Genomic DNA, 18,938 nt, shown 5'->3' on the forward strand with positions numbered 1-18,938 from the left:
TCAAAAATTATGTGATTAAAAAAGAGAGATATGCATACATATTTTAAAATATGCTTTTGATTTGATTTGTTTTGTTATGGGATATATTTTGAAGTTATTGTCTACACTCATGATATCTAGAAACCTAGGATTTGGAAACACATCATCCTACATCATCGTCTGGTTACAGATATGATTAACTTGATGTCCTGGTTTCAGCTGGGATAGAGTTAATTGTCTTCCTAGTAGCTGGTATAGTGCTATGGTTTTGAGTTAGGTATGAGAAGAATGTTGATAACACACTGATGTTTTCAGTTGTTGCCAAGTAGTGTTTACACAAAGTCAAGGATTTTTCAACTTCTCATGCCCAGCCAGCAAGAAGGCTGGAGGGGCACAAGAAGTTGGGAGGGGACACAGCCAGGGCAGCTGACCCAAACTGGCCAAAGGGGTATTCCATACCATGGGACGTCACATCTAGTGTATAAACTGGGAGGGAGTGGGGGCGGGGGAATCACTGCTCAGGGACTAACTGGGCGTTGATCGGCGAGTGGTGAGCATTTGCACTGCGCATCATTGGTATATTCCAATCCTTTTATCATTAATGCTGTCACTTTATTAGTGTTATCATTATCATTATTAGTTTCTTCTTTTTACATTCTATTAAACCGTTCTTATCTCAACCCACAAGTTTTACTTCTTTTCCTGATTTTCTCCCCCATCCCACTGGGTGGGTGGCAGTGACTGAGCGGCTGCATGGTGCTTAGTTGCTGGCTGGGGTTAAACCATGACATTGATTAACTTCTACCTACCCTCATGACCCCATCAGCTGATTGTTATAACTTCTGAGATCCAACAGTTCAATTGCTTACATTAATATATGCTCATATAACTTGCTCATAATTTCCTTCAGGCTAAAATATCTAGTCTAACTTAAATACTTTAAATAGTATTTGTTGGCTAACAGAATTGAGAAGACAATAATATTTAGTAGACTTAGAAGCTGGGAAGGATTTTGCATAGAAAGTGTACTGTGTATGTTCCTAGCTTTCTCTTTTTTTCTCTAATGGCATTTGAGATTTTCATGCAACGCTGTGATTTTCTAAGATGGAGCATTAAGAAAAAAAATCACAGCACATACCATAAGCATGTGCCCATAAGCAGCAGGGAAATTAAGCCGTGGATTTGTAAGAGTAAAGTGAATGTGAAGATACTGCTGCTATAAAACCAATTTTAGTTCCTTCTTTTGTGTGTCTTGTTACATTTAACTCAAAAGTCCAGTAAGGCACTTGTGTGTATATGAAAGAATTGAAGTCAACTTTCTACTCCAAGAAGATGGAGCAGGATCTCAAACCTGCTGTCTCCGTGCTCTTTTCCTGGAGCAAAGGCAAGTTAGGGAACTAGAAAAAGTTCAAATGCTCATGCTGTCCTGACAGTTCATGGGAAGTGGCGCTCACAATTCCCTCTCAGCAGATCAGCTCCCAACTCATCTCTGCTGAGAATAACAGTGATAAAATCAGTTGAGCCCTACTTTTAATTGGTTTAGGATTTCCTTACACATAGATTTTAATCTCCCAGACTAGAATGACTTTTAGGTGAAACAACATAGAGCCATCCTTGTGAAAAAGAGTAGTAAACCAAAATGCAGAGCCGTCTCCATCCCAACGTAAAAGACATTTCCTTTGGCAAAGACAAATTTGATTCTACCCAGTCAAAATACTTCCTCTTATAAAACAGTATGTAGCACTAATATTACAGTGTCTAATTTAACTGACATCCATTCAGCTGGCAAAATGATAACTGCACACAAAGTCAGACTTGCTTTGCAGGCTTTCAGAGAAGATTGCGGTTTTATCCTCCATAGCCTTGCAGTTCTAAAAAGAAGTATTGATATGTCATGAACCGCTTCAGAAAATCTTCTTTGGAATAGTGCTGTGAGCATTTATTGCAAAATTCAGGTTATGTATCCTTTCTTTTTAGCAGCAATTAATGGTATGCACTCATCTATTAGCATTCAGCTTCTATTCATTCACAGAAATTAAGGAAAGGACTTTTCTGTAATTAAATTAAGATGCATTACTACTACTACTTCAGAGCTGAGTACCAGGATGTTCTCACTTTTTCCCCAATTGGCATATTCCTTAATATATATGTGCATACATATAGAAATGGCAGGACAAAAGGAATGATTGCACTGCTTCTCAGGAGAGCATATATTCTGTAACAGAAAATGGCTTGTACAAGATGTCTCTAAGCTTGCTGAATTTTTCTGATAATTTGTTCAAAACCAAGTAAGAAACTGGAAGAAAGTGGTAAACTGGAAGAAACTTGCTAAATATATAGACTATTTTACTGATCTATTTCCTATAAACAAATTTCATATAAATTTAGGTATTGTGCCAGTGAATTAAGCCAGTTTCAGCAGTGTTTCTTAACTCAGAGTGCAGTGTTGCATGAACACAGCTGTGCTGCTCCTAGCCCCACAATGGCTTCTGTGCTGCCAGCTCAAATATCTCTGTACCATACTCATCCGCTTTCCCAACTGCAGGCTGCACAGCAGGCTCCTCTGACTCCTTTCCTGGTCTCTACACATAGCCCAAGTCAACCACAGGTGATGATATTGGAAACTGAAAGTCTTATATAAATATAATTTATAGTCTTAAATAGTACCATCATATTTTTTTAAAAAGGTAGACATATGCTCCATGGTACTCACTGAAGCTCCTTTATAGTCCTATATAGACTCTCTCCTATGCAGAGGAAGGGACTCTAAGAGAGAGGTCCAGAACGTGCAATGAATTGCCTTCTGGAGATGCCTTTCTCTCTCCTAACTACAGAGGAAGCCTTGAAGGTTAGCTTAGTTTTTGGTGGCTAAAGTTAGGTGAGAGGAAAGCCACCCATGAGTACATTTTTAACCTCTCCAGGATCACAACTTTTGGTCAATTATAGTATTACAAGTAGGATCATGACTCTGAAGGATCGTGACTGCTAAAGAAATACAGAAAGAAAATGCAGAAGAAGAAAAGAGTCAAAGGTGCAGGTTAGTGATAAAAAAGAGAAAAAATACAGAAATTAAAATACATTGCCATATCTGTATTTAAACCTAAAATTTTAGGTGGCTTTGCATGGAAGTTTAGGCTGTCTTTTAAATCAGTTAAATACTTCATGGTCAGAAGCACATCTCTAGCTTCACTCACTGCCTTTAAAGAAAACTCAGGGATTTCAAAATGCAAATATTTAAAGTTGGCTTTCCCAGACGTATTGATGCACAACCAATCAGTAGCTGAGGATTTGACTCTAACAGGGAACAATGACCATTTTGGCATATCTATGCTTCAGAAAGAAAAGATAGTTTTCCAGAACTGAGAAAGAGACATAAACACAAGAATAATTTGTAAGATTAAGATATTGTGGAATAGATATATTCCCGTCTCTGGACTGTAAGTCTAGGACGAATCCAAGTCAAAATTGGTCTATCGAAGAATTGTAGGCTACTCATCCAAAAGGAATTACACATGCAACTATGAAACTACACATTATAATTAGAAAAATAATCTTTTTCAACTTGTTACAATTTAGATAAAATTTTTGCATGAAAACACTTTTCTTTGGGTTGGAGGCAGTCATAAAAAGTTAATAGGGAACGGCAGCCTACCACCAACAGATTTGCAGGCATTGACAAAATAATTATCTGGGAAATTCTAATGCTCTTGTCAACTTACTCCTGCTTCAGAAAGGCTTCAGTCTAAACAAGGAGTAATAAAGTTTAAAGGTTTGTTCTCTTCCATTATCCATACCAGGGAAGACTTACCACAAGCATTAGGGCTTTCACTGAAGTGATATCTACAATTTGATAATGGCTCAAGGAGCATTAGGAATTATGAATGCCTAATTCAACTTGAACAAATCGGATTTTTAAGGACTTCAGCAAAGCTTTTTTAGTGCTACAGAAACCTATGTAAGGGTTTGCTTTGTAAAATAAGATGTAAAAACTAGATTAGATTGAGTTATCATGTTAGGACATAGTTGCTTTCAAGGATACAGGAGCAAACATGATAAAAGTCTCTGCTATGAAGACTTAAAAATCTTAAATACAAAGACTGACAAAGGACTGGTAAAGTAAAGATCTTTTTGAGTAAATAGTCTGTCAAAAATGACTATCTATTGGAAAGTGATAGATATTTACTTTCGTCCGAAGCATAATTCCCTGGACTAACACATTCTTCTACTCCCTTGGACATTAACTTATTTTATGCCTTTGCCACAGACTTGAATACCTTCTAACAACAAATGGAGACAAAGTGGTGAAGTAGTGTGGGAAAGCTATATTATCACTCACTGCACTATATCTATTATGTGAAAGGAGAGATATCTTTAGTTTCCCAAACCGGATACTAAGCACTTTCTATAAAACATTAAATTTGCTGAAGGTTTCCAGGATTAGTACCTCTCTGTATTTCTAAAGGCTCCTAAGCGTTGCTTTTTAACACCCTAAAATGAAATATAAAGCCTATCAAGGGGTTTAGTTGCCACTTTGGACAATGCCAAGCTGAGTGTTCAGACACCACTAACACTTCCCAGCCCTCAGGCAACTGCAGCCCAGTATGTCCAAGCTCGTGGTGCTCACGTGCCAGGTCCCTCAAGCCCCGACCCTGCCAAGGTGCTTGGAGCGCAGACTCTCTCACAAGAGGCAGCGGTCTCACCCTGCAGAGAGCACCAGTATGTTTTCTGAGAACATGCTTGCCAGAGCAGACGTCACGTGCATGGGGAAAAAAAAAAAAAAAAAGGCAGGAAGCAAGACTTTGCAAAACCACAGTAAATGAAATTCTCTCTTGGGAGACAGACATCCCCACTTCATCTGATCTATAGAGAGTATTAGATTTGAGACTGTCTGCCTCCCAGGAGGTCCCCATTAACCAGAAAGTACTTGTTATTTGGCAAAACAACTTTTTCATTTTCTCCTCTTGGAACTGTGCAGTTTGCTTTTAAATATTTATTCAGCCAAATAGCAAGCAATTGACTACACAGACCAATATTAGTCCACTCTTCTGTGAAGAAAGGAGGTCAGGTTTAAGTTCCTCCTCCATTAGCTATTTAATCAATTATCCAAATTGGCAAAGTTTCAAGAGGAGAAAGTCACTAACTTCATTCCAAAATAACCATTTTGTCAGTAGTTAGGGCACATTTCTGACCTGAAAGTGCCTGTGAGTGAATTTTTTTCTCCAACTCAGAAGTGCGGGTATGTTTTTAAAAGGTCATTCACCTAAATGGTAAGTGCTCTAATTACTGGATACTTGGGCATCAATTAGCAGCACATTCTAACTATTTTGGAGAAAAGGCAGGTCTAGCTTATATGCTTACTTTCAGGGGACAATAGATACTTCCTCGGTGCTGAATGTAGATGCCTTCAAGGTGTAGGTTTTACATGTATTACTGTCTCACCAGATTTCCTTGAAGGAATCCCTGCTTCTGCTTGCTGATTTCTCTGGATCCCACTCTTACTCATCTATCTCCTGTGCTTTGCACAGGAAGCCTAACTCAGGGTAGAGAACAAGTCTTTATAAACAAAGTACCTGTCAGTCAGACATTGCAATGCTTGACAGTTGCATCCAAAAAGAAGTTTGGGTACTAAAAGGCAGAGCAATTCATTACTTCACTTTTGGTGTCTTGTCTCTACCTTAGATGAAGCATCCATATGTAAGTCTCTATGAGCTGGACACCATCCCCGAGGAAGGTAAGTGGTACACAAAGGGTAGTGGGCAACCTGCACACAGAGCAGAGAGCTATGTAAAGTCATGACACTGAAGAGGCAGTTTGATAAAGAGGGGAATACTAATCACAAAGTCTATTTTAAGTATCACCCAGCCAGAAGTTAAGCACCTGCTTCGGATTTGAAGGAGGTGCATCTACCCATCCAGGCTTCAGATCATGTTAACAAAGCAGACATCCGTTTTTTAAACTATTTTTTTTTTAGAAACTGGATGGAAGAGGAAAAGAAATGGAATAAAGCTTTTATTTTAAAATAAAAAAGAAAGATATGCTGGTGCTCCCCTAATGACACTGTGATTAGATTTGTTGTCCAAAATGTCGGTAGTCTGGGTTCAGTTCTGCTGATTCCCTGCTCTGCCTGTGGAACTGCAACCTGCTACTCCCAGATACTGTTCTGAGATAAAACATTGGCCACACCTGTAGGAACCATGTCATTACATGGTCGGAATGGGGGAATTAAATATTTATTTGCCCACACAGAGGAGGCGAATGACTCTTTAGCCTGGTGCCTGACAGAGCTGCCCAAGGAATGGGTACCTGGTTGCAGTACTTAGTCCATGAGCTGGCATGATAAAAGATTTACATTGAACCTGTTCAGTCATCAGAAGACTTAAGGTTCTTCTGTGGACATACATAAATAAAAATTTTAACACTAAAAACTGAGCTGGGAATGGGCAAGGCAGTCGTGGAGTTTGCTGTTCAGAGCCCAGGAGACTGCCATTTGACTGGGAGTAGTGTGGACTTGCAGTGAATCCCAATTACCGTACATTGGTTTGGTTTACAAAGTGTGCGTGAACTAGATTTCTGCTGAACCAAAGTAAATTGGAAGCTCTGCTTACGGTCTGTACCAAATGTACTATAACCTGCAGTGGGGACAAAAGGATCTGAACTAATTAGTCCTTTGAACAGCCTCAAACTACATGCAGGGTAATAACATTTGGTCCAAGACAGCAAACTAAATCCAGTCCGCGGTAAAACACATTGATCACATACCTTAAATATACGGACCTCAGCACCAGCTGCTTTGATCTTCAGCTCCTATAGTGCTGAATTGCTTGCTAATACAGACAAATACATCCAAGTCACATTGCTGCTGCCTAAAACCCTTAATGTATTTAGCTGTAAGTCTCTGTGTGGATTTTGCCCTCAATTATCACAGATGACTATTAGTGAAAACTTCAAATTCCCTCTTTTTTTCCTGGGTCAAAAAACCCCCCTTTTCAATAATTAAGTAAGAAGTGACAATCTGGGAAACGATGCAAAGGAATAGATGGAAATTAAGAACTAAAATAAAACAAATCTGAGGAATAAAAGAAACAAAGGCGGGAAGAAAGTGTCACACAAGTTAAGGAAAGATCGGTAATGATTAAAAGAGAGCAGACTCGAACGGAAAACAGGTGGTAATGAAGCAGGAGGAAATATATTTTGAAGCAATACTTTGTAGAAAGCTTAAAAAATATACATATCAGTAGATAGTGTAGTTTACTATCTGGACTGATCAGTGACTATTCTCTCAAGTCTATACCAGCCTTTTCTCACTGCTGCTGAAATAGCCTGTAATTATCACATATTACCTTCCCTTCACGGCATCAAAATCGTTCTCCGCATTTTGGGGAAAATCTGTGCTAAAACAATTTTGTACTGTAGGAGGAGGCATGGCTGGAGCTGGGGACTGGGAACCTAGTGCCTCAGCTTCCATTTCTAGCTGTGCGTCTCTGACCTTCAGAGAAACATCATTCTGGAGTCATTTTTTCTGCTTACCTGAAAACTACAGATAATCCATAACCATTACACAGCATTAAGCACTTACAAAAATGGGGCACAAACATCAAAATTACTTATTCTATAACAACCCAGTGAAAGGAACAAATATTATCTGCATAGTAATGCGAGCAAAAAGGATTACAAATTAGGCCGATCCAACAAAGTTCAAGAAAAGAGATAAATTCATAAATCCACCACAGGAAAGTGCTCTAATGGGGGAAAAAAACAAAAAGCTGACTTTCAGGAAGGAGGATTTTAACCAGGTGGGGTGCCTAAGGAGCTCAATTGCTATTGTGGACCAGGAGGAATAGGCGTATGTGTGTATGTGTATATGTATATTCCTATATAAGTGTATATATATACTTAAAAAATTATACAGTTAAGACACAGTGTTTCTGTTGAGTAGATTAGACTATTGTCTTTATATACCTTTACACAGAAAGCTGCAGGTTTTCCAACATCCAATGGGATATCATATTCTTTCCTGTAGACCTAGAGCTGAATGAATTTTTTTTCAGAGGAGAATGAAAGAAAATTTAATGTTTTTACATCAAAACATCTCTTGGAATTGTGCAAATTTCAAGACAGAAATTGTTTTGAAAAAGTGAAAAAGGTATATTTTTCAGATTTCCATTCTGAAATAGCTTTCCACTGCAGTGTTTTTTTCATCATACAAAATAAGAGATTATTTTGGTTTTATCATAATCAATCAATCTCCTAAATTTATCTACAACGAGATTGCCCTACAAACAGAATTATGGACTGAAAAAAACCCCTTCTTAATCTGTAGAAATGTTCAACTTATGTTTTTGTTCTTTTCAGAATAGAAAAGTGGCAAAATTGTAAAATTTCCCATAAACAAAATTATATTTTCATATGGCTGAGTGCTTCATTACTAACTATGCAACAGACTCATAACATTTTTGTTCCCTGTATATCTTAGGTGTTAAGGAAAACAGAATTTGTTCCTCAGCGATGAACACTGCATAATATGGTAGCAAAATCATTATTTGAGAAAGTGAGTTGTCTCCCCAGCTAGTCTGTTTTGCCTCATAACAAGATTGAGAGGAAAGTGGTGATGTGAAAGCTAATTAAATTTGGGCTTATTTGGAAGTGTCAAGATGATGTGGGATGAAGCAACCTATTTTAACAACAGGTAGTCTCCCAGTTTCAAGTTGTACTTCTGACTGGCATTTGTCTCCACATTTTGTAATCACTTCTTATAAATGTGAAAAAAATGTGACTGCTGGTATCTTCTTTGGTTACCCACTGATGTAGTTTTTGGGTTTTTGTCAACTACTTCTTTCCTTTAACTGAATTGAGCTGACTCATTCATACTGCAGTTTATATGTACTCACACATACCAACAATTTTCCTGTTTATTTCATTGATTGCATGAAATTAAATTACTCACAAGCTCATGCTGGATATTATCAACTGTGTAAAAATTCCCAGCCCAGAGTTTCATAGCAGTGCTGCTGTGTTTCGCTCCAATGTGCAATCAGTTTGGAATTCCTTCCCATTGACTATTGGTGCCACTTGACATGCAAGGCTTAAACTTCTCATGTCTGGAAAGATCTAAAAACCAGATGTAATTATTGTTGTTAATGTTTTTTTCCATTATGATTGCTTTAACAATATGGATGCTCTCAGCTGCTTGCACTTGCCTACCCTAGGGTACCTGTGGAAAGAAGGCTCTTCATCTCAGTGGGGCCTTAAGGAAACACACTATCTTGCTATGTGCATTCTAGCTGGCAAAACATTTTAAATGTTATTTTGAAATCTTGTCATTGCTTTCTCCTTAAATACTCTTTAGTTAGACTCTCAAATAGTATCAGCTTGCTGCAAGCGGGCATGCGGGCCAGTGCTGGAGGTCCAGCAGGTCAGGAAGGCATGTACAGAGCATCCAGGCTCGGCGAGGCCAAGCTGACGTGCGGAAACCTCCCCTTGTCTCAAAGTAGTGGGGAATTTTGGCTGTGTCCCCCAGGAAGCTTTGCTGGGGAGGGAGCTGGTCGTTCCTTCGGTCCCCACGCATGCTGCGCAGCAAGGCTGGCCGGTCAGGAGCTGTAGGGGAGGCACGGAGACCCTCCGGGAAATGAAGTTTGCTTCCTTCCCTGAGCACCTCCCTTGCAACTCTAGTATCAGTGCTAATACTTAATGTAGGACATCAGCTGTCTCTCAGCATAGCTGGTTGAGGGAAGTGTTGTTTGGGGCAAGCATTCTCGCTTAAAATTCTCCTAATTATTGCAAGTTCTAGAATTAGCACGTTTGTTATGCTCCAAAATGGCATTTGTTGGGTATTACTGCATTTTCTTTCTCCATTCAGCTGAACAGTGCTGCTTAAAACCTCTTTTTTAAGTCTGGTAGTTGCAAGAAACTAATTAGCATTTGTGTCAGAGCAAGCTTACTTCGTTATACTTAAACATTGGCCTTTAAACCATGGGTATTTAGAACTGCCGAATAATAGTCTTAAGCAGTTAGTTTGTGAAAATCTTGTATTGCCAGCTTAAATAAATCGTAAAATTGGTATAGCCTAGGTTGATAGCCTTGGCTGTTTAGCTGATAAATTTTATTCCGGACATAACAATACAGGCAATAATAATAACTTGATTGCTTTCTAAGTGTAGTTGGACATCCTCCCATTCCATTTAAACGCAGTATTCAGCAGTAGCGGCCATAAAATATTTCACATTTCAAATTCTTAATTTCAAAAGTTTATGATTTTCCATTTTGCAAAATAAATTAGGGATCTTCTGTTATTGACCCATACTAATGCCACTTCTAATTTCAAAGCATGAATTAATTCTACTGAAAAAATTTTGATGGAGAATTCCAAATCAAGTTCTGCCATCAGTTCTACCCTCTCCCTCAAAGGCAAGACTTCCACTGCTTTGCCAAAGAATAGCGAGGACTCAATTCTCATAAAGTCAGAGTACTTATCACATGAGTAACTTGATGTACACAATCAACCACTTTGTTGGAATATGCACATTCATAAAGCTCTGCATCTACACAAACTCTTTCAGGATTGATGCCTTCATTCAGCATAACCTTAATTTTAAGGAAGGTCTCTCTTCTTCTGTAGTTTAAGCCACTGAAGAAACTTCACTGAAATCTTTTTCTGTCAGAATATGCAGTTCCACTGAAATCACAATGCTCCACGAAATTGAACTAATTTTGCTGAAGTCTTGGTTTGAAAGAAAAACCTCAAAAAAAAAAAAAAAAATTAAACTGTTTCTGTTTCACGTCAGTCTATCCAAAACAATTTGGGGAAGAAACTTTGTTTTTTGAGGACTTCTAAATTTGTGTCTTTCATTTCAAAAGGAGACATTTTTAATTTCAAAAACCTCTGAAATGTCACCCTGGTAAGTAGAAAAAACTGGTTTTGTTGCTTTATGAGGCTGCTTCACCCCGTGGTGCCTGGCATGGTCTACTTGCCACCTGCACCCATCTGTCCTTCGTTAGTAATCTGCTCTGGGTACTGCTGTTGGTACCTGACTTCCTAAGATGTGGTGACTCATCTGAAGAAAGTCTTTGAATATACAGGGAGTTAATGCTATTTAATTATTTAGAAGCTATTTAAAAATATTTTGAACTCCTACCCAGTGTCTTCATCTGGGGTGAAAAAAATGGGTGAAAAAAAGCTGCAGGAGGAACTGTGGGGAAATGTAAAGACAAAAATGTAAACAAGATGCTTACTGATTATCATAAATACAGGCAGATTTCATTCAAAGTAGTTGAAATCTCCAACTTGAATAGTAGTTCAAATCAGTAAGAAAGACACCATGTATTATATGACTCTATTTAATTTTGAACTAGATTTATGCTTTTTAGTGATTTTCTTAAAGAGTATTTAAGCATCTCTCACTCTTAACCATTAAAGCACACTAATCAACAGTCAAATATAAGGATTATACAAAATTTGATACCTTTTTTTGCTAATCACAAAGAAGCCTACATCCATCATTTGTTCAGATTTTTAATTTGGCCATTTTAATATGATAAATGATGATTAATGTTTTAATATTAGCTAGATGCTTTGGGATGGAGGTTGCTATCTAAAGTGCAGAAAATATCTTCTAGGACTGTTTTATTAGGTAAATAAAACAACAATAAAGGTGCTAGATAAATACAAAATCTAAAATACACATTCCATATTTAAAAAAATCCACACTCATTTCCAAAATGAAAAAAATAATTTTGAAGGAAATGTAACTTTTATGTCATCGTGTCCTCTGAACTTTAGGCCTTATAGATATCTGCCTCTCACCTCCATTCTAACACTGGAATGGGAAAACAGGCTTTCCTACGGTTTCAGTTCTGACACACTTTCTCAGTTTGAAACTCCTGTAGTTGCTGTCCTGGATAAACTAAAAGGAAGAAGACATCTGCAGAAAAGACGAGAGACCTTTGAACAGCTGGATTATCACATAAATATTCATTTTCAGTGTTCAACTGGCAGCTTCCCTTAGTTCAGTGGCTTTACTTACATAGTAGGTTTAGGTTGTAGTATAAAACAATTACAATAGTTTGAAGTTGAATGTTTTTTTTTCCAAAGGAGTAGTAGGCTTAATTTATACAAAATAAGCCATTATACATAAAAATCCATTATAAATAGTAGATTTTTATTAGTTATTTATTTCATTTGTTTTCTGACATTTTCTGCTGCTGAGTGGCAGACATTAGGGGGAAAAAAAACAATGCCCCAAACATTAGTATTGGAATGTTTTAATTTAGGCAGGTATAGGAGTACATGGTTATATTATTGTCTACTGTCAGATCAAAAATGTAGCATTAGGTGGTAATGAAATATGAACAAGTATGAGGCTGTTTGCTTATGAATTGTATGTATATTCCAGAACCAAATATATGACAACATGGAATTAACAGTCTCTCTCTACAAAATAAAAAAAAAAAAAAAGAAAAAAGTGTGAAAGTTCTTTTTAAAACAAAAGAAAAATATTTGTGTGTTATTAATTCATTTCACCCTGCTCCAATCTGTGAAATACAAACATGTATTTCCAGTAACATATCCTTGAAGGACTAAATGTCTCAGGGGACTGGTAATCACGTTTTTTGGAGCCTTTCACCTCTAGTTCACTGATTCAAATACAACCAACATGCAGTAGTGACGGAAAATCATTGCCATTTGAAAGCTGGTTTGTGGCCTGTATGAAATGAACTGGTTATTTCACTCCATTTCTTAGAGGATCTTGAAAACGCACTCGGCACTTTCAAAAGCACCAGCACTGAGAACCCCGAGCTCCTCGCAGGATCTGGCCAGGTCCCCGCAGAGCCACAACCGGGGCTGGTTTCTTTGAGCATGGCAGAGGCCCAGGCTAACAAATAAAATCTCGTTCCAGGCAAATTTCCTCAGTACGCTGACCACTTGGAGCAGAGAAGTCCTTAGTCACCTGGAAGGTCTTGGTGGGCAAACATTTTCTCCGCGTCGAGTACCCAGCCAAGCCGGGCTGCAACGGCAGCTCCGTGTGGGCTCACCGCACGGCACTGCTGCTTTCTATGCCCTACAAATGCTGGGTGAAAACTGAGTTTCGCTTTCCATTTCTGCCAATCTGGTACTTTTCCTTAGCGTTAAATATACTTAATTTAGGAGGAAAAAAACAACAGAAAGACACCACAGAAATGACGGGGGAAAGTGCATTAGTTTCTTTTATTACACAGAAGTACATACCTAGTTAGGAACAGTTAATAAATTGCCCTTTGTCAAGATCATACTGACCATATTCTAGAAAACCTATCTGACAGTAGTTTTTCTCATTATCTGCAAATTATCTCAGTTCTATGTTTCCCAGTGAAGGCTTTAAATTGTCTCCTTTATGATTTCATTTCCTGTACGTCAGGGACTTTTCTTCACAAAGGTATATCTCTTTTTAAGAAAATATACTCATCATTTTTTCTGAACATTTAATATGTTGCATTAGGAGCTTCCTCAGAGGAAAGAAAGAAAAGTCTGTCTTCATTAACCACTAAATATAAAGTGGGGAAATTAAAACATTCGGATGTCATGTCAGCTATATACATTGTCTTCTATGATGTCACATTTGATTTTCTTTCCTTATGACTTTGACAGCATCATATTAAAAATTTGATTGCACAATGACAGTACAGGCTTTGAATTATTCAGCTTATGAGTGCACTCTTACAGGAAGACTATTTTGTATTTCTTGCCATTTCTGAAAAACTGACATTTAAAAAAATGTAAAAGGAAAGGGAAAATTATTGCTAATAACTAATTAATAACTCAAGCTTGGCAAAGGTAACCTCATTTTAATGGAATATCACACAAATTAAAAGCAGATTAAATATAACATGCAACGTATTTCAAAAGTCACTTGAAACATAATTCTCAGGGTGACATTTTAGCCCCAGTGAAATCGATGGCAAGACTCCAATTCAGTTTCGGTGGAGCCAGGACTTCCTCCTAACCAAAGAAAGCCTGTACATTTCCAATCTGGTTTTAGTAACTATCTGTCAGAATTCTTGTGATAATTAATTAAATTGGCTTTACCCATCCCTTCTCTTAGAATACCCTCCAGCTACTAACGCTTACTGAAGTCAATGGGGCTTTTTCCATTTGACTCCCACAAGGGAGTCAGACCCTTAAAGTTGGAACCTCTTAGTTAATTTTTGCAATAGTCTTTCAGGGTTTATACTGTGTATTTTCCTATGATGACTAGGTTCTGCCAGCTTTCTTTTTTGTTCCATTTTACCTCTGTCTAGTGTTAAATAAGTGCAATCTGTTGGTTCATTTGTATCAAATAACTTCAGCTGTAACCCTTTTCAGAGTGACCAAATTTGTCTTTTCTTCATTAAAATTTAAGGTTATTTTAAAATCAGTAATGATATTTTTAAATCATTGAAGTTGGAAACATTTGCTCTCCAGCTTGATTAAATTCAGCTAGTCCTTTCATATCAGAACCATAAAACAAATAATGCCATTTTAAGAAACATGCTATTCCCACCACCTAAAATGAAATTTTAGTGGTATCTGATATGAAAATGTCATTCAAAATCAAACCCTTTTTGCAGTAAATATGACTATTATTTAACTAGTTGGTCCCAATAAAACTGCCCTTAGCTATACATACTTTATTCTTTCTCACAAGAATTATCTCAGCTGAGCTGTCTGGGCAGGTAAGAACTATAGTCTTGAGTACAGCTCAGGAGGGTAAAGTGTAGAATATTCCATAGGAGACATGAAATAAATCCTTCCAGGTACAACAATGGGGAAAAATACAAATGATCTTTTCACATCCTGGTTCCTCAAAAATGGTTAGCACAGATGTCTTTGATTCTGCTCGCAGCAGTGCCTGGGAAGAACCTCATACCGATTTAGCTGGGATCAGATTCATGACCACAGTTATACCAAGAAATGTGCTCGTATTCCCTCAGAAATATCTGAGGTTTACTCAAGAGTTTAGTTTGTCATTAAAAATATATATTTTGCTGTTCCTCATCTCTCTTCCAACATCTTTCTCTTCCAGTTTGAAGATGACAAGAGTGCCTGTTTTCATTATAAGCAATGGAAATTAGTTATGGATCACTTACTTACATTATTTTAGTTCACCTTTTTAACCTGAATCTAGTCTGTTTCAACACATGAATCATCCGGGGACAGCATTTTTTTATTCTTAAATAAACAGTTACACACTTGTGTTGTTTTCCTACTGACAAGCCAAACTTATTTCCAAATGTACAGTTGGAAACAAGATATCACAATTCAATAACATTTCACCCTGCAATATCAGTTTGCAAACATTCTGCTGGAAATAAAAACGCGGGAGCTTCCAGGACAAAATCCTTCTGCCCTTATCATTTAATGCTCAACCTCTACTCAAGCAAACTCCAGTTGAAGACCACAAAATGTACCTATACAAGTGCAGAGTAAAAACTGCAAAATAATATAGCCCTCTACCAAGTTCATGTGTTTTTAACATCCATCCTCATCAAAGGCTTCACGGTTTAAACACTGTTTTCAAAAACACTACTGACTAAGCTGAAATCAAAATCAGAGTGTTTCCCTTATAACTATTTGTGGTTTGACTGAGAACAAGTTGACCATTACAGGTGACAGAGAAAGTTATTTCCATAATAACCTTTAAATCTTATTGTTTCAGATTGCCACCCGCCATAGCAGTTAAGATGTGATGAAACCTTTCTGATGAGTCTCATACAGATTCCTCTCTGTATTGCAAGAGGAAAAGTCATCATCCTGTAAATTGTACAGAAAAGCTAAATCTACAGAATTACAAGCTTTCCCTTCCCACAAACGTTGTGCGTTACTTGTATGTAGAACCACTTGAATCCCTTTACCCAGTGTGAAGCAGGACTAAGAAGTCCTCTCTCTGTAAGTGAGAAAGAATACTATGAAAAAGTATAAGTGAAACACAGGAAAAAAAACAACGCAAAACCAAGCAAAAGCTCCAACAAAATTTAACAAAAGGCAGGAATTGTGGAAAAAAAAATGACGTTTTCCCCCAGCCTCTTTCAGTCTTAAGTGTTATCACAGCACCAGCTTCTGGAGAAGGGAGTGAAGCTTTAGTGTGAATCTTATATTCATACTTGTTGGCTATTTGGCAAAGAGGCAAGAGGTTGCTCTTTTTTTTTTTTTTTTTTTAAAGGCAGTTTCCAGGTCTTTAACATTACTCTGAGCCAGAGATGCTAAATAAAAGAAGGAGGAAGCGCTGCTGCCATAACAACCCTTCGACAGGGAACTATTGGGATACAGATAGTTACTACACTACCTACAACCAACCGTGTGCATCATGACACATAAAAACCAGAAAAGGCTTCTCAGCCTCAGCATCCCATCATTTGCACTCTCGGCTCGGGGCGGCGAAAGCCAAATAAGCACAGACTTCTCCCCCCCGCTCCCCGCAAGTACCCCCCCCCTCCGCGCTTTAGTTATTGATTTGGGGGGCAGAGGGAGAGTGTCAGGAAAGTCCGTTTCAGCGCTGAGTCCTGCACGAAGCCGCCCCGTCCCCCGCGGGAAGGGCCGCGCTCCAACGCACCCGGCGGCCCCGGGGGGGGACCGGGACCCTCCCCTCGCCTCCCGGGGGGGTGACTTCGGGGAAGCAGCCAACTCTGCTGAGCCGGGTCCACCCCACCTTCACTCGGTCCCTTGCAAAAGTTGAGGTGCTGCCCCCTCCCCCGAGCCGCCCCGAGCCGGGGGGGGGGGGGGGGGCGGGGAGTGGGGGTGGGCTGCGGACGGCGGACGGGGGGGGTCGGGGCGGTCCCGTCCCCGGTTGGGGAGCGGGGCTCTGGGGGTGTCTGTGCGTGCGTCTGTGCGTGTGCGAGACCCCCGTGGGAACGGGCAGCGGCAGTGCCCGGGAGGGGCAGCGGGGCGGGAGCCCCTTCCCCCGCAGCCCCCGCGGAGCCCCGGGGACACCCCTGCTGCCCCGCGGACCTTCCGCCCCCGCGGGGAGGGCGCAAGCCCGGGCCGGGACCCTCCGTTCCCCCGGGGTCGGGGCCAGGCGGGAGCGCGGTGCCTCCCCCCGCGAAGCCCAAAGCCCAGCCCCCCCCCCCCCCCCCGCCCCGCTCATCCCCGGGGCCGCTCCGGGATGGGAGGCGCGGGGGAAGGAAGCGGGGGGGGGGGGGGGGCGGAATGCACGGCAGGTGCTTTTTAGGGTGGTGTGGGGGGGGCAGGGCCCGGTGACTCACCCGTCCGAGGCGGGGGCTGCGGGTAGCGCGGCGGCGGCGCTGCCCCCGGGGCGCGGGGGGCGGCGGGGCAGGAGCAGCAGCGGGCGCGGGAGCAGGGGGGAGCGGCGGGGCCCGGGCTGCTCCTGGGCGCGCTCTCGCTGCCCATCCCCGGCGCTGCCGCCGCCGCCGCCGCCGCCGCCGGAGGAGGATGCGAGGGAGAGTCAGCCCCGGGCGCGGGCACGCGCAGCGGCGGCGCGGGGCGGGGGGGGGGACGACACACGGACACGGGGAGGGGGGGGACACACGCGGGGAGCGGCGCGGAGGCGCGCAGCGGAGGGGGAGCGGCGGGGAAGCGCGGGCGCTCGCTCCTGCAGCCCGCCGTCCCTCGGCCCTTCATCCCTTCGCGGCTCAGCCCCCATTTTCTCCTTCTTCCACACCCCTTCGCCCTCCATCCCTCATCCCTCCGTCCCGCGTCCTCCCGCCCCTCCATCTTTCCATCCGTCCATCCCTCGCCCCTCCATCCCTCCACCCGCGATCCCTCCATCCCGCATCCATCCCGCCATTCCTCCGTCCCTCCGCTCCCCCGGCCGCGGAGCCGCGGTCCCCGTGTCCGTCCCCCCCCCCGCCCCGCCGCAGGGTGGCCCCGGAGCCCCCCCGGGGCCGCGGCGGGTGCGCAGGCAGCGCCGGTGGGCGCGGGCGCGCCGCTGCCCCGCCGGCGCGTCCCCGCGGCTCCCCCCCGGGAAGGGCGACCTGCTCCTCTGAAGGGCAGGAGGTCCCCAGCCCCGCGCCCCCGCTTCCACCCCCGCCCCGACCCCCAGGGGAAAAGCGCTGCCGGCGCTTGCCTGTCCTGCTCTTCCTTTTTTCTTTCTTTTTTTTGCCACCCGGCAGGAGGAAACCAAACCGTGCTGTGGCAGGGAAAAAAAGGCGGTAAACAAGAGGAAAACATATAGCGTACAATAACCGTTGACTGTATGAGAAATAAACCGTACGCTAGAGTAGTTCTTAAAAGCAATCTTTCAAGCCGGCTCCTGAAACCTAAAGGACTTCCCGGATGTTTATTTAGGATCGAGAGTAATTATTTTAACATTAAAAATAAAAGAAACAACAGCTCAAAGTGCATTGTGTAAGCAGGAGACCTGTAAATCAAGTATGTCAAATAAACAAGCGCACCAAAAGCTGGCTATCAACTCTTTATCCTTGCTCTGAACTCTCCCTGCATTATATAACGTTGATAAACTGCTGCGAGTACATTTAGGAGAAAGGTACAGCGATGATGAGACCACAGCGCTATTCATTGGAGTACATTAGTAGCCTTACCTGCCAAGTAGTTGTTTCAGAGGTTCATCTGTGCGTTTCTCATCAGCCCTCCAAGTAAACAATTTACTAGATGCTCGATGCAGACATATGATTCCCTGGTGTCGGTGTCTCTGTCCTAGACGCTTCTGAATGGCTTGTGGATTATTAACTTACTATGCTCTTCTGCTCTGCCTTGTACCAAGAGCTGTGCAGGTATCAACAGCTCCTACTTGTAAAGCCAGGGAAGAGAGAGATTGGGTGGATTTCCACGTAGCTCCACATTTCGAACTGCTGATTTGCTGCTGTAAGGGCTACACTCATTTAGAGAATTTTTCTGGTCTTCTAACAGGTTTATTCCAAAAGAGAGGCCTGACCCAAAGTTCACTAAAGACAATATGAATATTTCTATAACCATGGTGGGAATTGGTTCAAACCACTGTGAGCTCACTGTTGGCGTGAAGGTGTTTCTGAGT

General features: G+C 41.4%; 1 protein-coding gene across 2 annotated transcripts in view; it reads right to left on the reverse strand.

Moving 5' to 3' along the window:
• The window catches only part of FUT9 (fucosyltransferase 9), a 114,790-nt gene extending 96,118 nt beyond the window's left edge, over nt 1-18,672 (reverse strand). The window contains exon 1 of one of the 2 annotated variants that reach the window (XM_030029531.1): nt 18,487-18,672. Coding sequence is in view for 1 of the 2 variants with exons in the window: in XM_030029522.1 (XP_029885382.1) it covers nt 17,191-17,335 (145 nt within the window). In the remaining variant the exon portion in view is untranslated. Of the gene's footprint in view, nt 1-17,190; nt 17,405-18,486 lie in introns of those variants that run through there. The other variant, XM_030029522.1, reaches the window with a different exon arrangement.
• Nucleotides 18,673-18,938: the final 266 nt, after the last annotated feature.

Source organism: Aquila chrysaetos, chromosome 2 (assembly GCF_900496995.4).
Source record: "Aquila chrysaetos chrysaetos chromosome 2, bAquChr1.4, whole genome shotgun sequence".
Classification (NCBI taxonomy): domain Eukaryota; kingdom Metazoa; phylum Chordata; class Aves; order Accipitriformes; family Accipitridae; genus Aquila; species Aquila chrysaetos.